This window comes from Coregonus clupeaformis, chromosome 8 (assembly GCF_020615455.1).
Source record: "Coregonus clupeaformis isolate EN_2021a chromosome 8, ASM2061545v1, whole genome shotgun sequence".
In the NCBI taxonomy this organism is placed as follows: Eukaryota; Metazoa; Chordata; class Actinopteri; order Salmoniformes; family Salmonidae; genus Coregonus; species Coregonus clupeaformis.
In genome coordinates this window covers 56841862-56864101 of record NC_059199.1, presented here as the reverse complement: position 1 = coordinate 56864101, position 22240 = coordinate 56841862, and the positions used below count along the sequence as shown (strand labels likewise).

Below are 22240 nucleotides of genomic sequence, written 5' to 3'. Positions count from 1 at the left end.
TCGACATGAGTGGGGCAATGCCTTTGGCCGACAGGCGGAACCCCACAAACTTGATGACTGGAGCTGCAAAGGTGCACTTTCCACTGTTAAGGGTCAGGTTGTTCCGCAGTAGAGCACTGAATACTCTGTGGAGTCGATAATCATGGATGTGGAGGTCAGGGCCGTGGACCACGATGTCATCCAGATAAACTGCCACCCCAGGTATTCCAGCGAGGATGGTCCTCATCACCTTCTGGAAGCAGCTGGGGGCGGAGCTAAGTCCAAAAGGCATGCGTGTATATCTGAACAAAGGCTGTGAGGTCTCTGCCAGCTGCATGGAGGGGTACCTGAAGATTTCCGTGTGTTCATGTTGAGAGTGAGATGAAAATAAGGTTCTGGGTGGAGCTAGTAGCTGGGCCAGAACAACACACTTTCGCAAAGTGATTGTATTTTGAACAGTTCTTGCATATTTTTGGGCAGTTTGAAGCCCTTGAATTGTGAGAGCTAGCCCCACAGTTGCCACAGCTACTTCTGCATACCGGTGTCTGTGTCCATGCAGCTATCGACGTGCGCAGCACGTGATCGTTGTAGTGCGCCTGCTCGGGCTGAAGTTGCTGTGTGAGAATGGCCGAGTGTATGCTGCAGAGCTGTCTGTTAGCATAGTAGAGCATTCCAACGCCGCTTCAACCTGGAGTGCTATTTTAATAGCTCCATCTAGTTGTAAATTATACGATTCCAAAAGCAGTTTCTCCCTTGTCTGTTCACATAATGTCCCCTCTATCAACTGATCCCTGATGATCTCGTCCTGAAGTGTCCCATAGTTACAAGAGCTAGCCAAATCCCTCCGATTAGCCACGTAGCTTTGAATGGACTCACCCGGCCGTTGGTGTCTTTTCCGGAGGAGCACTCGCTCTTTCCCGGCGAAGTGGTTCCGTAGGAGGCTGACTGCAGCAGTGAATGTAGGAGCCGATGCAAGCGCTCTGAAAATCCTCTGTACCGAGGCAGTGACGGAGCAGTGCTGTCCTCCGCTTGTCGGAGATTGTAGAAAAAGTCCATAGCTTCGAGATAAGTGTTAAAACTTTCAAGCCAGTTATTCCACGGGACTGGAGGTTCATCAGGCATGGCGAGGAATGGTGCTGGCGGTGGTAAGCTGAATTCAGCCATCTTCGTCGCCAATGTTATATCTAGCCTAGCTGTAGAAGAACGCACATCTGCACAGTTTCACATTGTACATCACTCTGTCGTTTAATGACATGTGCCACTCATTCTCACAACCCATTCATCCGTAAAGCAGCACACTGTTGTAAGCCATAACAACGTACAGTACGACGTACAGCACGTCATCTCATACATAACACTATCCCCTAAAAAAATAACAAAATATAAAGTACCATGTGGTGCCAAGAAGTTGTCAAGGGAATAACATCAGTTGAATCAGTTCACATAAACACCAACCTTTGCCATGTAATTTCTAAGTAAATACCTTGTAAATGGTGTGGTATTGTACTGTGAAATAAACACACACTCTGCCCTCATTTTTTTAGATTATATTTCCATTGGTTGTGCACTGTGGTTTGCGGTAGGATAACCTGATTCTAGATCTGTGGTTAATGACAATTTCTTACATAGGCTTCTTCAAGCAGATAGATAGTCATAGACATAGTACCCCCATGTGGTGAGAGAATTACCTTGCAGCTCTCGTCGTTGTCCATGCGGTGGGGTAGGAGGAACGAGAAGACATTGAGGGGGCCGTCACACACCTCGACCGTCTGGTTGACATCCTGACAGCTGGTGATCACTACATAGTAGTGGGTAGGGACCGGAGCCGAGACTGCGGCGTACCTGGGGGTCACAGTCATTAGCAGTCACTTTTATGAAGATACAGGCAAGCACACAAACACCCACACAAACACCACACCCGGAAGGGCGGTAGGTAGCCTTGCTGTTAAGAGCGTTGGGCCAGTAACAAAATGGTCGCTGGTTCAATTCCCAGAGCCGGCAAGGTGAAAATTCTGCCGTTCTTGAGCAAAGCAGTTAACCCCCAACAAGAACTGCTCCCTGAGTGCTGATAGTGTCAATTAAGGTAGCCCCCTGCACCTCTCTGATTCAGAGGGGTTGGGTTAAATGCAGAAGACACATTTTGGTTGAATGCATTGAGTTGTACAACTGACTACGTATCCCCCTTTCCATTTACACAGAAAGACGCACTGTTGCAGGCACAAAAACAAACCTGACCTGGTTGGTGTTAGTTTTTTTAATCGCTTTGCTACTATTTTCATAATTATGTGGTGAATGTTCTAAACTCTTAGTACAAAACTCCAAACTGGTAACACTTGTTACGGAGCCAGTCTTACATTCAAAACGTTTTATTGTGCATTCATTTTGTTTGTAGACATCTTTCAAATCAAATCAAATCAAAAATCAAATCAAATCAAATTTTATTGGTCACATGTGCCGAATACAACAGGTGCAGACATTACAGTGAAATGCTTACTTACAGCCCTTAACCAACAGTGCATTTATTTTAAACAAAAAAAGTAAGAATAAAACAACAACAAAAAAAGTGTTGAGAAAAAAAAGAGCAGAAGTAAAATAAAGTGACAGTAGGGAGGCTATATATACAGTAAAATAAAGTGACAGTAGGGAGGCTATATATACAGGGGGGTACCGTTGCAGAGTCAATGTGCGGGGGCACCGGCTAGTTGAGGTAGTTGAGGTAATATGTACATGTGGGTAGAGTTAAAGTGACTATGCATAAATACTTAACAGAGTAGCAGCAGCGTAAAAGGATGGGGTGGGGGGCAGTGCAAATAGTCCGGGTAGCAATGATTAGCTGTTCAGGAGTCTTATGGCTTGGGGGTAGAAGCTGTTGAGAAGTCTTTTGGACCTAGACTTGGCACTCCGGTATCGCTTGCCGTGCGGTAGCAGAGAGAACAGTCTATGACTAGGGTGGCTGGAGTCTTTGACAATTTTGAGGGCCTTCCTCTGACACCGCCTGGTATAGAGGTCCTGAATGGCAGGGAGCTTTGCCCCAGTGATGTACTGGGCCGTACGCACTACCCTCTGTAGTGCCTTGCGGTCAGAGGCCAAGCAGTTGCCATACCAGGCGGTGATGCAACCAGTCAGGATGCTCTCGATGGTGCAGCTGTAGAATTTTTGAGGATCTGAGGACCCATGCCAAATCTTTTTAGTCTCCTGAGGGGGAATAGGCTTTGTCGTGCCCTCTTCACGACTGTCTTGGTGTGTTTGGACCATGATAGTTCGTTGGTGATGTGGACACCAAGGAACTTGAAGCTCTCAACCTGTTCCACTACAGCCCCGTCGATGAGAATGGGGGCGTGCTCAGTCCTCTTTTTTTTCCTGTAGTCCACAATCATCTCCTTTGTCTTGGTCACGTTGAGGGAGAGGTTGTTGTCCTGGCACCACACGGCCAGATCTCTGACCTCCTCCCTATAGGCTGTCTCATCGTTGTCGGTGATCAGGCCTACCACTGTTGTGTCGTCGGCAAACTTAATGATGGTGTTGGAGTCGTGCCTGGCCATGCAGTCATGGGTGAACAGAGAGTACAGGAGGGGGACTGAGCACGCACCCCTGAGGGGCCCCCGTGTTGAGGATCAGTGTGGCAGATGTGTTGTTACCTACCCTTACCACCTGGGGGCGGCCCGTCAGGAAGTCCAGGATCCAGTTGCAGAGGGAGGTGTTTAGTCCCAGGATCCTTAGCTTAGTGATGAGCTTAGAGGGCACTATGGTGTTGAATGCTGAGCTGTAGTCAATGAATAGCATTCTCACGTAGGTGTTCCTCTTGTCCAGGTGGGAAAGGGCAGTGTGGAGTGCGATAGAGATTGCATCATCTGTGGATCTGTTGGGGCGGTATGCAAATTGGAGTGGGTCTAGGGTTTCTGGGATTATGCTGTTGATGTGAGCCATGACCAGTCTTTCAAAGCACTTCATGGCTACAGACGTCAGTGCTACGGGTCGGTAGTCATTTAGGCAGGTTATCTTAGAGTTCTTGGGCACGGGGACTATGGTGGTCTGCTTGAAACATGTTGGTATTACAGACTCAGTCAGGGACATGTTGAAAATGTCAGTGAAGACACTTGCCAGTTGGTCAGCACATGCTCGGAGTACATGTCCTGGTAATCCGTCTGGCCCTGCGGCCTTGTGAATGTTGACCTGCTTAAAAGTCTTACTCACATCGGCTACGGAGAGCGTGATCACATAGTCATCCGGAACAGCTGGTGCTCTCATGCATGCTTCAGTGTTGCTTGCCTCGAAGCGAGCATAGAAGTGGTTTAGCTCGTCTGGTAGGCTTGTGTCACTGGGCAGCTCGCGGCTGTGCTTCCCTTTGTAGTCTGTAATAGTTTTCAAGCCCTGCCACATCCGACGAGCGTCAGAGCCAGTGTAGTATGATTCAATCTTAGACCTGTATTGACTCTTTGCCTGTTTGATGGTTCGTCGGAGGTCATAGCGGGATTTCTTATAAGCGTCCGGGTTAGAGTCCCGTTCCTTGAAAGCGGCAGCTCTACCCTTTAGCTCAGTGCGGATGTTTCCTGTAATCCATGGCTTCTGGTTGGGGTATGTACGTACGGTCACTGTGGGGACGACATCATCGATGCACTTATTGATGAAGCCAGTGACTGATGTGGTGTACTCCTCAATGCTGTCTGAAGAATCCCGGAACATGTTCCAGTCTGTGCTAGCAAAACAGTCCTGTAGCTTAGCATCTGCGTCATCTGACCACTTTTTTATTAACCGAATCACTGGTGCTTCCTGCTTCAGTTTTTGCTTATAAGCAGGAATCAGGAGGATAGAGTTATGGTCAGATTTGCCAAATGGAGGGCGAGGGAGAGCTTTGTATGCGTCTCTGTGTGTGGAGTAAAGGTGGTCTAGAGTTTTTTTCCCTCTGGTTGCACATTTAACATGCTGGTAGAAATTTCACCACACAGCCATTGATCCAAAATGTTTACTGTGAAATATAATGAGTACATTGGTCTAATCACCAAAACACAGCATAATGATATCTTCTCAATTTAGTTATTTTAACAACCAGTTAATCCAATAGCAAAACATGTAAGATACATGTTTCAAAATTGCCCTTTTAATGTAGTATGCTACAGTACTGTACATTACAGTACATTACACTGTTTTTCACATTAGGCAATACACTTGCACTACCCATAAAAATTTACTGAACATCAAATGTCCATCATTTCTATCCCATGTGTGATCAAAGGTGGGATCATTGAAGACATCTTTCACAATGTAATCAAAGTAAAGAAATGAAAAAATAAAGGTTTTCCAGGCACTAGTTTGCATCAAGCCTGTCTTGAGCATTTGGCCATTGGTTCTCATCCAAATCGCAGTAAATATCCTCATTGTTCATGCACCTGTGGAAAAACCCGGCGAATCCAAGTCTGACATACAGTACCAGTCAAAAGATTGGACACACCTACTCGTTCAAGGGTTTCTTTATTTTTACTATTTTCTACATTGTAGATAGTGAAGACATCAAACTTGGAGTGGCCATCACAAAGCCCTGACCTCAATCCTATAGAACATTTGTGGGCAGAACTGAAAAAGCGTGTGCAAGCAAGGAGGCCTACAAACCTGACTCAGTTACACCAGCTCTGTCAGGAGGAATGGGCCAAAATTCACCCAACTTATTGTGGGAAGCTTGTGGAAGGCTACCCGAAACGTTTGACCCAAGTTAAACAATTTAAAGGCAATGCTACCAAATATTAACATTTACATTTACATCATTTAGCAAATACTAATTGAGTGTATGTACACTTCTGGGATTTTTGCTCACCGTTCTTGTGATCATTTTGACCCCACGGGGTGAGATCTTGCATGGAGCCTCAGATCGAGGAAGATTATCAGTGGTCTTGTATGTCTTCCATTTCCTAATAATTGCTCCCACAGTTGATTTCTTTAAACCAAGCTGCTTACCTATTGCAGATTCAGTCTTCCCAGCCTGGTGCAGGTCTACAATATTGTTTCTGGTGTCCTTTGACAGCTCTTTGGTCTTGGCCATAGTGGAGTTTGGAGTGTGACTGTTTGAGGTTGTCGACAGGTGTCTTTTATACTGATAACAAGTTCAAACAGGTGCCATTAATACAGGTAATGAGTGGAGGACAGAGGCTGTCCTCCAGACAGAGGCTCCTCAATTTGTCTGTCATAGTTGACGTGTACCTATGATGAAAATTACAGGCCTTTCTCATCTTTTTAAGTGGGAGAACTTGCACAATTGGTGGCTGACTAAATACTTTTTTCCCCCACTGTACAAACACAAGCATTTCTGATCTTGTCAATATCAGATTTAAAATAAAATCTAAATAGTCATCATCATAGTAGTACATTTAAGCAATAAGGCCAGAGGAGGTGTGATATATGGCCAATATACCATGGCTAAGGGCTTGGATTTCAATTAAAAGCAGTCGGATTAAGTAATAGTAAAATGTACTTTAACAAAAGAGAAGAGAATCATATCAAAAGTAATGTGAGCTTTGAATTGTGAAAGGTAATTACTTTATATGAACATGTATTGCAATCTGAAACATGTATTTCTAGATGAAACACTGATTACATTTGGTGAAAAAGTGACTATGATTTTGTGTGTTGTACTTAGTCAATTGAACGTTTGTTTAGAGTTTTGAAACAACTGCCTTTTTGATGATCATTTATAGTTTTGTACTAAGAGTTGGGAAAATTTACCACATACTTGTGAAAATTGCACCAAAGCGATACAAAAAACGGTATTACTGTATAAAAACAGCATGCCAGTTACAACGCACTGAAAAAAATGTGCGTGAACCAGAATGAGGCTCTCTCTTCACTATATTGTTACTGCACTGAGGAATTACCATCTTCAGACAATGTTTTTATAATTTATCTGCAGATAATCGATGTCTGGAGCTCAAAAAGCAATAGTAAAAGTATGCAAATCAGGGAGCCAAATGAACGGCTCGTTCACATATGCGATTCTCTTACCTAAAAGAGACGTTTAAAAAGAGCTGTTTGTTCACGGAAGACCCATCACTCCTGGCTACAAACGGTGTGATAGACAAACGCCCGCACCACACAGACAGAAAGGGGCAATATTGCTGTAAATTAATAGGCAGATATTGTGTTAGGTTTGCTTTTTAAGCCGATAGTGGCAAACCAGGGGTGGGACAATGTCAATGTTGCATTGGTTAGATAGTAGCTGGGAGCTTGCTGTGTCTGATACTTGTCAGATTTGTTTACGACAGTTTGTGGTGGAACACGTGAAAATTGCATGTAGTTTCATATGATTGTTTGGCGGCTACTCATAGGTGGTCTGCAAGCTACTGGTAGCTCTCAATCGACCTGTTGGAGACCCTTGATTAATTATGTAAAACCCCAAATGAATCCAGATCACTCCAGTTGAACAGCCATAACCATATGAACATAAAAATACAATAACACAAAACGTGATCCCCTTTGATTGTAACATCTTACAAACACAGGTCAAAGGGCAACACCTTGACCTGTCACTAGGGCTGGGAATTGCCAGGGACCTCACGATATTATATTATCACGATACTTAGGTGCCAATACAATTTGTATTGCAATTCTCACGACATAACATATTGCTCACCATATGTCTGCTGCAGAGAGACAAGAGAGAGCATGAGAAAACAAGTTTTGATCAGTCATGGAAATAAAAGTGCTGAAAACATGTTGGCTCACTATTTTTTTAAAGCCGGAGAACAAGCTATAGGATGAAAAATACCGGCGTTTTGGGGCAGGTACAGCCGACTAGCACTAGCTAACAATACCTACAGCTACCTACCACTGCCTATAGTAGCAAAATTGATACTTGGGAGTCAAATATAGATATAATATCTTCCAAAAATAGAATTGTGATATGTAACAGTATTTTTCCCCCATCACTACCTGTCACCTGTAGCCCTTTTTTCTGCAGTCAATTACCAAATGCGCCCTCTTTGGCCTCATGGGTGGAATGTTATTAATATTTTTCATAATTTCATAATTAATAATGTTTTTTTTACAAATCAAATCCGGTGTTTCTATGTCAAATAGTTTTGTTATATTTCAGTCTCCTGTGATGTACAGTATATAAAGTGTAATTTTGGGATGCAAAATCAAAATTGAATACATTTCTACTCTATATCTGACATGGTACTGGTGTCTTCTTTTTTTAAGCCCCTAGCTACAGTATGTATGTGAAGTGTATACTTTTGTTTCAAAGAATCACTCTGTGTGACCCTGATTTAGCCCACTGCAGTAATGTGAATCTAGCATTCGTCTACCGATCGTTCAGCGAGCTATGTTTTAGGGATATCTGACTGCCTACATTTTTCATGGGATTCTCCATGTAAAATCGGTGCACACTCGGTTCGCAAAATTACGTTCAGAGGTGCTAAGTGCAAACGCTATTGGTCTGAGTCCTTACTCTTTGATCATCACGGTGGTGTCCCGGAGGCCATCGTAGTTGTTGTCAAAGATGGGACCGGTGACCACATTGATGCCGTTATTCTCCTCTGCGTAGCGCTTGAGAAGAGTCCCCTGGAGGTAGCTCCATACTTCTGCAGAGTTGAAGGACAACGACAAATGTTAGTTGAAGAACCAAAACAAATGTTAGCTAACATTGTCTGTAAATCCCCTGTTGCATGAATGCATTTAGGAGGTTGTAAGAAATCATGAACTGAAATTAATGCTTATAGCCAGCCTTGAAAAATACTCTCTATACTGCATCTGTGTATAGCATTTTGTGAATACATGTTATTAATGTGCTATTACACCTTGTGAATTATAGCAGGGCACCTTGTATGCATCTCAAAAGCCAAAGGCTGGTCTGATCTTGATGCACATTCCTTCAAGAAGAAGTACAAGTCATGCCCTGCACTAAAACTCCCCAGACAAGGGAACTCCCCTTCACATCCTTCTCTATAATCATTCACCACCAGGCTTCACTGAGGCTCTCTCTTTGTGTGTATGTGTGTGCGTGTGTGCGTGCGTGTGTGCGTGCGTGTGTGTGCGGGTACTGGACGTCTCTCTCCAGTGAGAGGACAATGGGTGTCAGCCTGTCCCTTCTCTCCCAGACCTGAGGTCATCAGACTAGCCTCCCTCCTCACTCACCCTCCTACTTCTCCCTCCACACATTAGCATGGCCAGTCCAAGCAAAGATGCAGCACAAGAGTCACAGAGGGCCACATGTACTATATACTATGTGATTGGTAACTGTAATAGCTTTGCAGGGAAGCATCAACCAGAGAAAAACAGAAAGTGAGCAACAAGGATCTCCTTAGAGAACCTATAACTACAAACTGCTTAACAAAACGCAGTGCCAGATTTATAAAGCATTTGAACCAGCATTTTCAAAGGGGTTGGATATACAAATAAAAAAGATAAATAAATTATTATAAGTATACATTCAAGCAATAATACATGAGAGGCCATGTGTTATGACATTTTTATCATGGCTGTGAAGTGGTCATAGCCACGAGAAACCACCTGTTGTATAAAAATAAATGAATACTCACTTTTGAATGCAGGGTACATGGGAACGGTGTTTGTGATCAGTGATGCATCATATTTTGATTCAGGAGACATGGCCAGCTCTAGCATAAAAAATACAAACATATACTTTAATTTACCTCCCATTTAGGCCTGGAACAAAAGCCTGCACACCCTGTAGCTCCCCAAGACCAGGGTCATCTTCATTAGGTACGAAAATAAGTGAAACGAGAGATACTGTCTGAACTTGTCCAATAAGATACGCTTGTTTTCGTTTTGCATTGCAAAATGTTTTGCTTCAGTGTGCCTTAATGAACACGACCCAGGGTGGGCTAGTGAGCGACCCACCTGGTGGATAGAGGAAGCCATAGGAGATGTCGGTGTCCTGGCTGTAGGTGGTGCAGGCCAGGCTGTGTTCAGGAGGGACCCGCATGTCTGCTCTCACACACTTACTCACTGGCTCAGGCTCAGGGATGGGTGTGACTTCTTCCTGGAAGGGAACACGTTGTCATTAGTAACACATTGTGAAATCCCATCGTAAAATGAGAGAGAAGTGGTATACAAACACCCAATACAGTGTTGCTGTATGTGATTGGGGACATGTCATTATTTGATATTTGTGTGCTGGATCGTGTCTGGATCTGTATAGGGTTCTGTTAGGTTAGTGTTACGCAAGTCCCTATCCAGGCTCTCTCCCCCCAATAAAGCAAAACCACGCACATTCTAATACAAAATGCAATTAACCAGTTGAGTCAAATACCAAAATAACATTTACGATCTCCCAACAGGACTACTAATTGTTTTCACACATACTAATTGTTTTCACACTTGCTACTCCCTGCAACCATTCAAGTAAACAGAGACATTTCAAAAGAGCTTTGAAAAGATATGACCTAATGCAATGTTTCCCAAATGGTGGCTCCGGACAGACTGGTAGGTCATAGCCAGTCCCTGACCAAACGTTATTAATGATGAAATTATGAAAAAATTTGGGCTGTGGCTATGCTATTTTTTTGTGTGTCTATTCTGTGGGTAACAAGCCTTATGTGGGTCACAATTCAAAAACCATTCTGCAACCACTGATCAACGAATCAACATGCCCCAGGTCTGAGGATAAGCTCTCAAATCATATGGATCGAGTCATTAAATGACTTGAGGTCAGTTTCATTTCTTGTGTTCCATGTGATGAATAGCCTACTTGTTTGGGCACTGTGAATGACGTCCATAGGGGCATGGAGAGTTCCTGGCTGTATCCACTGATGAAGTCACTGTGGAGGAGGAGGCTATACGTCGTTTGGAAAAGAACCGCTGGTCGACCGAAGGGGAGGTGTGTGGCGTCTGTGAAAACACCAATTCATCAAGCAAGGAGGGCAGTAGTTAACCTGGGCTCGAAATCAGTCACTTTGTATTTTAATTCTACAGTATAGTACTATTTTTATTTTATATTGTCTGAATATTGCATGTTGCATGCATATTGCAATTTTCTGGTTCTTCTCATCTTTTTAATTACAGAATGTAAAAAATATGTTTTCACATGTAGACACTGATATGATGCTGGTCAAGTGCTGGTTAACAAACTGGATAGTTTTTTGTTTTTGTTTTAGCTTTCGACTTACCTGAGTGTTATTGTTTCATCCAAAGTTCTAAGTTCGTTAGCTGGTTCAATACTAACGTCCAGAATCCCCTGGCTAGTGTTTTTGGAGCATGTAGCAATGCTAGTGGAAACGGATTGTGTCAGTTAGCACACTAGCATTAGTATTAGCATTAGCATTTGCATTAGTTAGTGCATTCAAAAGCATGGGGGAAATGTGTTGGAGCTGGCTGGAGACACTCAGGAGTAGAAAATGAACGTGTGTACAAAGTGTAAACGCTCTGCACTACGGGTTCTCCCTTCCAATCACGTTCACATTGTCATGGTGCGTCTGTAACCGAGTTGAGTTGATAAAGATTCAGCTTGAAATACCACCACCTGTGCCATTTAATTGCTTTTCGGTGGCTAAGCTGGCTAAGGTGTTTTAAGAGGACAGTCACGTGTATTTGCGAGACAGAGGATGCAAGATCAATCCCTCTCAGCAGTGGGCTTGTGAGCGAGGAAGCAAAGCTGACAAGCAAAGCTGTTAAGCAAGTAGCATGCCGCCGGTTACAGTGGTGCCGTGCCCCCGGATCTGCAGTTGCACTCAGCTCAATGGCTGGGGTTGCTATGGACTGAGAGGGGCGAGTGTAACCGAGTTTAGTTGATAAAGCTCACAACTCAGCTTGAAATACCCCCACCAGCGTCATGGACGTGATACGAGAGGGTGGTCACATGTGTATGGGAAACAGAAGACACAAGATCAATCCCAGTAGCGGACGTGTGAGCGAGGAAGCAAAGCTGTTAAGTCACACAGTGCCACCGGTTACACATCAGGCAGTTGCTAAGCTCTTAGTCACTCAGTAAGCGGGAAAGTCAGGGTATGAGTTTAAGAATAGTTAAAGGGATAGTTCACCCAAATTACAAAATTACATAGTTTCCTTACCCAGTGAGCAGTTTATGGACAAGGTAAGACAGCAATCCATGCTTTGGTTTTGTTTCCCTGGCCATTTGTGTCCAAAAACCAATGCATGTCAATATCCCCAATATTAGCATTTTTCGCGTTTCATGTCAGACTAGGCCAGTTATAATACTTTTGAATGCACTGCTAACTGATACAATCTTTCACATAAACTGTTAGCCAGAAGATTCTGGAAGTTGATAAATTACCAGCTAACAAACTTAAAAATGGTTTGGATGTCTCCACAACACCCTAGGTAAGTGGAAAATAAGCTAAAACGTCAAAAAAGTTAACTATCACGTTAAGTAAACTATAACGGAACACACTCTAAAAGATAGACACTTACCATCTGCTGCTGGGCTGAATCTCTGATTGTTCTCCTCTACTTTGTTCTGAAACAGAGGAACAGAGACCTTAAATGCCCAGTGCAGTCAAAAATGTGATTTTCCTTTGTTTTATATATATTTTTTTTTCCACACTATGAGGTTGGAATAATACTGTGAAATTGTGACAATTATGATAATGCCCTTTTAGTGTAAGAGCTGTTTGAAAATACTTCCTGAAATTTCAGCCTGTTTTAGTGGGATGGAGTTTTGGCATGCCCGGTGGCATCACCAGGCGATAAATTAGTTATTAGACCAATAAGAAAGAGAGTTCCAAACCTCTCTGCCAATAACAGCTCGTTTTCAGTTTTTCCTTACTCAGACCAGTCCCAGACAGTCCTAGCTAAATTCTTGCTTGAGAAATTGCTCTTTGGAATGGATCCCAACCCTGGTCCTCTGTAGCTCAATTGGTACAGCATGGCGCTTGTAACGCCAGGGTAGTGGGTTCGATCCCAGGGACCAACCATACGTAAAAATGTATGCACACATGACTGTAAGTCGCTTTGGATAAAAGCGTCTGCTAAATGGCATATTATATTATTATATTATAAAACACTTTGAGTTGGTTTCCACTCATGACCTCACCACTGACCTCAGGTTTCCACTCATGACCTCACCACTGACCTCATTGTCACAGCTACATCGCAGGTCGTAGGTTATGGCAGAGGTGGTGTCAGAGGTGGTGGGTGCGGTCACTTCTTTTGGCATGATGGGTGTGAAAGGAGGGGCTTTCAGCATGTCATTCAGACTGCCATGGGTTCCATTGTTAGGGGCAGGGGTCAAGCCCAGGAGGTCTGAGAAAGGGCATATGAGATGGAAATTTCCACAGAAACGTTATATTTCCTAGTTATTAAATATCTCTTGTAAATATTGGTTTCAGAGTAATCAGTGGTGCCAACAAATAAGCTCGTAATAGCACTTAATAAGTACAGAAAGAAATCGTACCACACATGACATTGTACAACTCGATATTTTCAAATTCTGCCACTTTTGTCTGGAACATAAAGCTTGGTCCATAGCCCAAAAAGATTGTCTATACAGGGAACAAACATTGGAAACAATGTAAGCACAAGCAGCTAAGAATACAATATGTGAAAAATGTTGCACTGACAGAATGTTAATTTAAGGGGTTTACCTGCATACTGGTGATCTTATTGTCAAATCCGTGGTCACCAAAGAAACCACATCTCCCAGGATGCCTCCTGTTTTCAGGCACTTTCCTGCATCACATAGAAAGAATATACAAAATAAAAAGCATTACACAAATACCAATTCGTCCCCAAATTCCATATAACGCTTTTTAACTTAATCTAGTTGAGTTGATAGTACTAGTAGTGTAGAAAAATACAGTACTTGGCAATGTGCCACTTTCTCTCCATGAGTAAGTGGACAGCCTCAATTCTGCGGTTGTTGGCGTAGTGAAGCCGTTTCGGGAGATGTTGTTTCAAGTAAGGCTTAAAGTGCTGGTTTGGCATTTTACACTGAAAAACAAGGTCATTACATGGACTCTGTGACCACACGTAGATGACTTACTGTAAGTTCTACACAGCCAGCAAAATATCTAACAAAAACATAATAATTGTTTAGTTTTGTTCATTTTTCATGTGCACTTACTGTAAGATTTGCCACAACTACTTTTGGGTCATCTGAAAAAAGTAAACATAAAAAGTCAAACAGATACATAGGAAAAAATTAACTAGAACGAAATAAATATGTGTGAACACATTCTAGTTCATGAATCTAGCCTGCTATGTCCATTCTCTTACAGTACTGTGTAACTCACAGGTGGTTGATTTGGGATCCCGGGCCCGGATTCTCCCAAGAGATCCAGGGATCAGATTGATCTCATCCACGTTCACAGGATAGGTACTGAGGAACTCAGTCCTATCACAGTGGGCCTCCTCCATTCCTAGGGGGAGAAAGAGATAAGTTACGCATAAGCCAAGGTTAGTAAATATTTCCCATGGAACAAAAGTTGACATGGGAGATCAAAATAACATCATTTTATGCTTGTAAAATGGTTTTCTGGTTGCAGAGACATCAGATTACAACAAGGTAAATATGGATATTTTCACAATGTTATCAAGACATCAGGGAAAGACATCAGGTTTTGGTGTTAAGTCAGTTAACCAGAGTAGACATAGGCTAGTGCAGATACAATTCAAAATGGTGGTCCTTGTGGTCCGTTCTTCCATACCATGGTCTCCAACAACGATGATGTTGACACAGCGGTGTAGGTTCATCTGCTTCAGGCCGTTCATCAGCTGACCAATGACATTATCAATCTCCCTCAGGGGGTTGTCCAACTACAGCACACAAAACACACAATGGTTACTACAGTAAGTCATGCCTCAAGAACAATCTCTGGACTTTGTCAATTGTGGTTCATGATAACATTTTACCTGTATTTACAGTATCAATGTTTAAATATCACTAAAGTTAGAGAGCGCAACATGATTTAGCTCTTTAGCCCATTAAGATGAGGCTCTTACGTGACACATCCTCCCCAACACCCACCCCGCCCCATAGCAACCATGAACCATCTCTGGCCTAATTTCGTCCACCAGCCGGCTCTCGCTCGCTCTCTCTGTCGAACCAATTCGAGCCTGGGGATGAGGTTATCTCTGGCCCAATCAGAGGCGCTCACCTCGTTGCTGAAGGGCCCCAGTCTGTGTCCGAACGTGTCGGGCTGCTCTGAGTGGACAGCATATACATAGGGCCTAAAGACAGCACACAGACACACATCTCAACCACTGACCTCAGTACAGTACAGTAGCTTGCTTCTCTATTCAGTATCTATTAATGCTCTTATATATATTAATGCCCCCCCCCAAATTAGTCCATCTCTGAGTGTTTTGGGGAAATTTGGTTGGGAAAATTGGTGGAAGTGAGTTTGGCACAAGTTGATGTTAATATTAAATGAGCATTGGGGATGAATATCTAACCTCTCATCGTCAGGAAGACTTAGCCAACGTAAGATGGTCAGGATTCTCCTCTCCAGTGGAATCACCCTGCAACAACACAGACATGTCAGTCAAGTATACTTGCCGGTATCTCATGGTTTAGAATAACTACATGTTATGGGGTAAAACATTTTCGCAAAAACCCAAAAGGGTGTCAAAACGTAGAAATATCCACCAAAGTGTTCGTTTGGCAGTCTAACACGTGGCTCTCATGTGTATATACTAATTAGCAAAACTAGCTAGCAAAACAAGCTGGGCTCTACGCTACCATGCTTTGAAAGCTCAATGGACAATGTGTCTGCTTGTATGAGGGGTATTGTTTGTAAAGATGTGGTGTAGGAAGGACCACCTCCCTCGTGCTTATTAGGTCATAGATATGCAAATGATTTGCATTATTTCACAAGTAAAATAACAACGTCCATACTTCCAGTCATTTTTTAAACTGGTACCGGGTTACCTTCAGATGAGTCCTGTGACACCATCATGTTCGTGAGAGTCTCCCCTTTCAATATTAGATTTTTGGGATGTCTCCTGGTCTGACAAACAGTGCTGTAGTGCTGGCACTTTCCACCGCAGATGCGGAAGGCAGACATAGGCGGATGTGGTGGATTGAGACGCAGCCCATACAAAGATATAAGCTACAGTTATAAACTGATATCTCTAGCTTAAACAGACAGATTTTGATGGGGATTTTATTTGTATTTTTATTAATTGACGCACTCAATCGACGGGTTTCATTTTGCTCTAACAGGCCACTGTAGTTGAAGGTCGAAATAGTCATTGACAAAGTGACCAAGTTAACTCACCATGGCCAGAAGAAGGTGCCTGCCTTCACCCCTTGCTTCTCCGCAGTGATCCAGATCTACAGACATACAGGGAAACAGGCAATGTTCCAAGCTCAGATATAAAACATGAGGCATACAGTATGCAAAAAATCCATTCACTTATTATCTTATCCATTCCTAACCACTTGATACTGCTCCAAGTTGTTATCTTACACTACAAATGTAATTGTGATTCTGCACAAATCTTGGTGTATTTCCCTAAGTTTAAAAACGGTGTAACTGTGAAGAATTTGACAGTATCTATACACTCACAGGTTGGCCACCCCACCAGCGGTGGTTCAGTTTCTCCCTCCCCCTCAGGTTGAAATTGGCGTCAAACACGGGGTCATGCATGGAGTTGCCCACTATTCCATGAGACTCTGGATAAAGCCCCTTAAAAACATCACAACTCACAGAGTTACCAGAGAAACATAATTGAAACATCAATGATCTGTTTAAAAGTTGTTACAATGTTATTGTAAAGTTGTTACAATGTATATAGAAATGTATTGGAAACCATCTAATTGAAAACATATTTTATTTCAAGTTTCAATAAAACAGTGGTATATTCATATGGCATCAGAATAAGTAAACATACCGTGGCAAGAGTATACAAATTGGGGAAAGTTTTGGAGGGGTACACCGGTCGCATGTAGGGTGCATGAGTGCCACATGTTCCTATATGGAAATAAATGAGCCAATGATCAGTAGCCTAGAAACTTTCATCACACTGCATGAAATCTAAACACATCCATTCTGATCTTAAACATAATAGTAGAGTAGAGTAGAGTAGACCCCTATGCCTTCTAGAGAGTTTTTCCTAGCCACTGTGCTTCTGCCTCTGCATTGCTTGCACTTTGGGGTTTTAGGCTGGGTATCTGTAAGGCACTTTGTGACAACTGCTAATGTAAAAAACGACTTTATAAAATAAATGTGATTGCCATGCAAATTGCCTGGGTACTTCACCTTTTCTGCCTTCAACACCATTAGCTACAGTATGGCCTATCTAGTGTCAGGATGTGAGTGGGAGTGAATTACGTAGTTTCTCCATGTTGGGGATCACCGCTTTGCCCTTTTTCATGTAGGAGGCCCGGAACCCATCCACCGACAGCATGATCAGAGGAGGGCGGATAAAACTGTGAATAACGATCAAATACTGTAAAGCTGTCATGGAAAATTAACTGTTGACGTGATGTCACTTCTTTATTTTACACAAATTCTATGGGAACCATATGGCCTAGTAGTGTTAGGTCAAAAGGTAGCCACAGGGCTACTGGTTCCAGTCCAAGTTGGAGGTGTCTGCTCAACTGCTGCCCCTTTCCCCAGACCATAAAGCCATTGTCACTGTTTCTAAGGATAAAATCATAAATAATAAGAAAACATTTATTGGGTTTTTGATTCAAACTTACCCTGCAGGGCATTCAGGGCCTGTGATCTCCTCACACTCATCGTCCACCCATTTAGTGTCTTCTGCAATAGGAGAATTTGAAAATTAAAAGTTTAGCACATGATCTAGTAAAATTGTCTGTTGCCGGTGCATCGGAATTTGATTCAAAAGAAGAATTCTCCTCAAATTTCCTTTCGATACCATGTAGAATGCAAAAGTAACATTGTATATGCGACTCACAGCTTGCACTTTTTAGCGGTTCATTGTAGAGCAAACAACATATGTGAAGCTAATGCACTTCTGTCCAAAGGAAAATGCAAGACAAGAACCCAAAGCCCACATCCTACGTCACCTTCTAACCAACTGCCTTCCCATTTGGGTCCCAATACGGAATGAACTGACCTAAATTCACTTTCTTCAACAGTGAATACATCTTCATACATCCCTAGTTTGAGTGTGTACCGTTGCAGAGGGCTTTGTAGTTGGTGCAGCAGTCTCCTTTCTCCAGACAGTCTTCTGAGCAGTGGCATGCATGCTCATCATTCCTGGTCTCCCCACAGCGATCTTCACTGCACTCAAAGCCACCCGCTGCACCAGGGAAGGGACATAACAGCCTGTATTCAGCACCAACAACTAGCTACAACAGGACCATAGTCATGACTCATGCACACAAATCAATCAGAAAGCAAATTCAATATCAGCCATTGTGTAATTTGGTGTACATTATTTTCAACAGTAGTGGATGGTTATAATCTGTGCATATTGGGGATTGTAAAATGGGCAGTTCGAGCCCTGATTGCTGATTGGCTGAAAGCCATGGTATATCAGACCGTATACCAAGAGTATGACAAAACATTTATTTTTACTGCTGTAATTATGTTGGTAACCAGTTTATAATAGCAATAAGGCACCTCGGGTGTTTGTGGTATACAGCAATTATACAGCGGCTAAGGGCTGTATCCAGGCACTCCGTGTTGCGTCGTGCATAAGAACAGCCCTTAGTCGTGGTATATTGGCCATATACTACACCCCCTCGGGCCTTATTGCTTAATTATACCATAGCACCACAGTAAGAGATACAGTAAGAGAAAATAGTTAAAAGACAAGCTGGTACACAAACCTGTTTTTAAACAGTGCTCATCGAAATCTGAGCAGCAGCTGTAGTAGGTTTTGCACAAGTTGTCACATCTGCAACCTGGCGGTAAAGCTTCCTCCAATTCAAAACATCTGCCCGTACATGATCCTGCTGAGCTAACCCACAGGGAGTCTGAAATAGCTGGGACAAGAGAACACCATTAGCACAATGCTAAAGAGACATGCCAACTCCATGTGACTCTGACACAACTTCCATGGATGTGTCCTAATACAGATCCCATATTCACTAGAAAACACAGTTTGTGTGTTGCACATAATAAGCTCTGGCGTTATGACAAGACGAAGGCTAAGGCGACCAGGCTGCAGAAAATGTAACGTCAATCTTAAATATTGGGTTACTACTGTAAGTATATTAGCCTACTGTACCAGAAAAATATGGAAGAAAATGAACAGTGGTGATGCCATAGGACAATTTCCATCCTCGAAGGGACAGTTATATTATCCTCTATTTTATTCTACTGTAATAAAACCATTATTTTCCAATTGAGTGTCAGGGCAGGAAAGGCCAGATGTCAACACATCGATTCATGTCTCACTTTTGGTTTGTGGCGGAGATCCTGCATCTTCTCCAGGTCGACTTGCTTGAAAGACATATGCCACACTAACACTGGATCCCGTAAGGAGTGCGACGAGAACAACTACCTGAGAATAAGAGATAGACATCATCCTAAAGCTGTTCACGCAACATCAGCATCAAGGAGTCAAGACTAGAACATCAGGTAATCCACCTGATGAATTCAAACAAATCCCAAAATAATGTTCTACTAGTGCGAAAATACCAGTTATAGGTAGGTACCGTGACAACTTAGATATTTGTATACTGGTTGATGTCAACTACATTCAAATACTCAAGCTGAGCATGATTTAGCCTACACTGTACATTTACAGCAAAATCAAGAGCACCTCAAATAGGCTATTTTAAAGTATTTGACCTATAGCCTATATTTGCCTCTGGTCTGACCATAGTACCTTCATATTGACAAATATTCTGTTACTAGTGTATGTATGTGTTGAGCTTGAAATATGATTAAACAATCCTTGAAGAGAGGAACGTAATATTTTTTTTTGCTTGATGTACTCCTTAAAATTCATCACAACAAGTGGTTGGTTGCCTTTTGTTATTCCACAAACAGCCCACGGATTGACGCAGTTTGAAGAGAGGTTTGTTTTTCTAATGGATGACAGAAAAGCTGAATTTATGTATAGTAACTTTATTATCATGGCAAAATATTTCATACACAAATATCGCTTTTTAAAAACTATCCCCATGTTCGATGTATTTTGAACGAGGTAGTGTAATATAAACAATCCTTGAAATTAGTTCAATCCAAACAAGCCCTTTGTCTTTAATAATCTTTGTAAGTTGATCCCTGAATCATGTGTATTTGATTAGATTTTTTTATTTGTTTTTGTACAAGTTTGCTCGGCTATTGAAACCAATCTTTTCATATGTGAAATTTTCTGGGGGGAATAAATAAACATCTCAATTAGATGCTGATAATTAAGTCAATTAAGAGAAGACTTAAATGAATGTGATTAATTATAGGCTAATCAATCTGAACAGACGATTCCTGTCACTCATTTGCATCAATATTGTTTCAAGTTCATCTGAACTGTTGCAGTTAAACTGATACATCTGACACATAGGCCTGCCTATTCAGTTTCAGTTGAAACATTCAAAAAATAGCTGGCATCAATTAAGATGTATGAAAAATAATTAGTCACAGAACATAATGGAGCCTTACATGACAAAATATTAATCATTAGCCAATTAACATGTTTACTTTCCCGGGTAAACAAGTGCGTGTGCCACTATTTACAGACTATAGCCTACCGACAATTAGGCTATTCATCAATTGTTTATTTTCGTTTAAGACAATATGTTAATGCCTAGGAAGAATAATTACATACGTTTTGTTATAGCTCGCTTGCAAAATCTGGACGCCTGTCTATACGATTCAAAGAACAATTTCTTCCCTACACGAATCAATCTGTTGCAAGGAAGCATTTTGCATTTTGTCAGGTTGTCCAAAAGAAGTCCAAGAATTTCAAGACTACATTTCAGAATACAACAATTATGCAACAATTTTACCGTACCAATTTTCCCAGTAACATGTTCCAAATTGCGTATCCTCCTCTTTAGTATTCCCCAAAAGAGTCAAAAAATGGTGGACAAAGTCCACCTCTGACCGTTCTGAATCGATGACTAGGGCGTATGTGTTCAGCGCTGTTGAGTTGTCTTGCTCAATTTTCTTTTTGCTGCAAACCAATGCGGATTAAGTAATGGTGACAGCTGCACTGTGGTACAATGGTGCTGCTGGCAGATGTTCTGTAAACCATAGTCAGCACTAAACTGTGGGTTTACTCGACCCGCGCAATGACTGAGGGAGAGGGAGAGGGAGAGAGAGGCGCTCAGAGAGAGGGGGTGGGTTTTTATAAAAACTTTCTCTACTACAGCTTATGTTGAAATGACAGCTGTAAAATCATGTAGCTGCCAAATTTGAGAAAACACCACACCAAGAACTTGTTTGGAAAAGGCCATGGGAGCATATGCGAAATTGCCGCGGGGGATGGGCCCCCCCATATTCTGAAAAGGTCGACTGTCCCCCCCAATAATTTATTTAAAATGTATATATGTATATATTAAAATGTACATATTTATATATTATTTGGGGGGTTTGTGGGCCCCCTGGGGGTCGGGGCAACCCAGATAGTATATGAACACGTCATAAGCAATGTCAAAATGTATAGAATTGCAGGAAATTAGCTTTAATGGTCAACTTTGGGCACGAAAAAAAGAAATGGGGTGTGCCTTTTGTGGTTCATCGATGTGTGATTCTGGTCATGTGCGCCGCGACCAACATAGCTAGTTTGTTAGCTAAGCTAGCCACTTGTAGCTAGCCAGTAACTCCTCCAGTATGTGTTCATGTCATTTCACTGGATTTGTTTTTGGACGGAAGCTGTAGAGATCGGTAAGAAATGGTACTTCTGTAGCCAAATATCTTATTCATTCTTTTTTGGGGGGTTTTAAGCATGAAATGACCTGGTTTGATGGTGCATTGATCAGTTATACAGTTTAAAGCGGTTATAAACTCGCCAGTGTTTGCAGATTTCTATGAAATATGACCTATAATTAATTACAATATGAGTGAAATCGTTTTCTTTCCAAAAAATGTTAATTAAGTATGTTAAACAGCAGCTTTTCTGTGTTGGAATGGTGTGGGCGCACCCCAACAACAGAATGGTGTGAGCGTATACCAGTCATACAAAATATTCCTGCGAGTAGAACGCTGATTGGCCAGCTCACCCTCCTCTATGAGGAAATAGCAAGCATTTTTTAAACAGTCTGTTTGAGATACAAGTTTGAGGTGGGGTTTTTGAAGTGTTTTTTTCTCCTATTTATGCTTTGGCAACAAATATGAGTATAGGATTTTCTCACTGCCCCATGGCAAAATGTGTATAATTGCAGAAAAGTAGCTTTAAAACTGCCAAATTGTCTCTCAGACGCATGACAAAA

The 22240-nt window shown here is 42.2% G+C and overlaps 1 protein-coding gene across 1 annotated transcript in view; it reads right to left on the bottom strand.

Annotated features, from left to right (window-relative positions):
• Window positions 1-21110, bottom strand: part of LOC121571997 (ectonucleotide pyrophosphatase/phosphodiesterase family member 2-like) — a 33209-nt gene extending 12099 nt beyond the window's left edge. The window contains exons 1-24 of the mRNA XM_041883841.2: window positions 20821-21110; window positions 19260-19365; window positions 18689-18844; window positions 18031-18156; window positions 17591-17651; window positions 17220-17317; window positions 16780-16859; window positions 16455-16574; window positions 16164-16219; window positions 15340-15405; window positions 15042-15114; window positions 14592-14700; window positions 14178-14303; window positions 14009-14040; window positions 13748-13875; window positions 13530-13614; window positions 13340-13427; window positions 13019-13188; window positions 12358-12403; window positions 10679-10818; window positions 9829-9970; window positions 9507-9584; window positions 8417-8549; window positions 1668-1821 (exon numbers count right to left, since the gene is read on the bottom strand). Coding sequence (XP_041739775.2) covers window positions 1668-1821; window positions 8417-8549; window positions 9507-9584; window positions 9829-9970; window positions 10679-10818; window positions 12358-12403; window positions 13019-13188; window positions 13340-13427; window positions 13530-13614; window positions 13748-13875; window positions 14009-14040; window positions 14178-14303; window positions 14592-14700; window positions 15042-15114; window positions 15340-15405; window positions 16164-16219; window positions 16455-16574; window positions 16780-16859; window positions 17220-17317; window positions 17591-17651; window positions 18031-18156; window positions 18689-18844; window positions 19260-19365; window positions 20821-20838 — 2391 coding nt within the window. The 5' untranslated portion in view covers window positions 20839-21110. The remainder of the gene's footprint in view (window positions 1-1667; window positions 1822-8416; window positions 8550-9506; window positions 9585-9828; window positions 9971-10678; window positions 10819-12357; window positions 12404-13018; window positions 13189-13339; window positions 13428-13529; window positions 13615-13747; window positions 13876-14008; window positions 14041-14177; window positions 14304-14591; window positions 14701-15041; window positions 15115-15339; window positions 15406-16163; window positions 16220-16454; window positions 16575-16779; window positions 16860-17219; window positions 17318-17590; window positions 17652-18030; window positions 18157-18688; window positions 18845-19259; window positions 19366-20820) is intronic.
• Between the last annotated feature and the right edge of the window lie 1130 nt (window positions 21111-22240).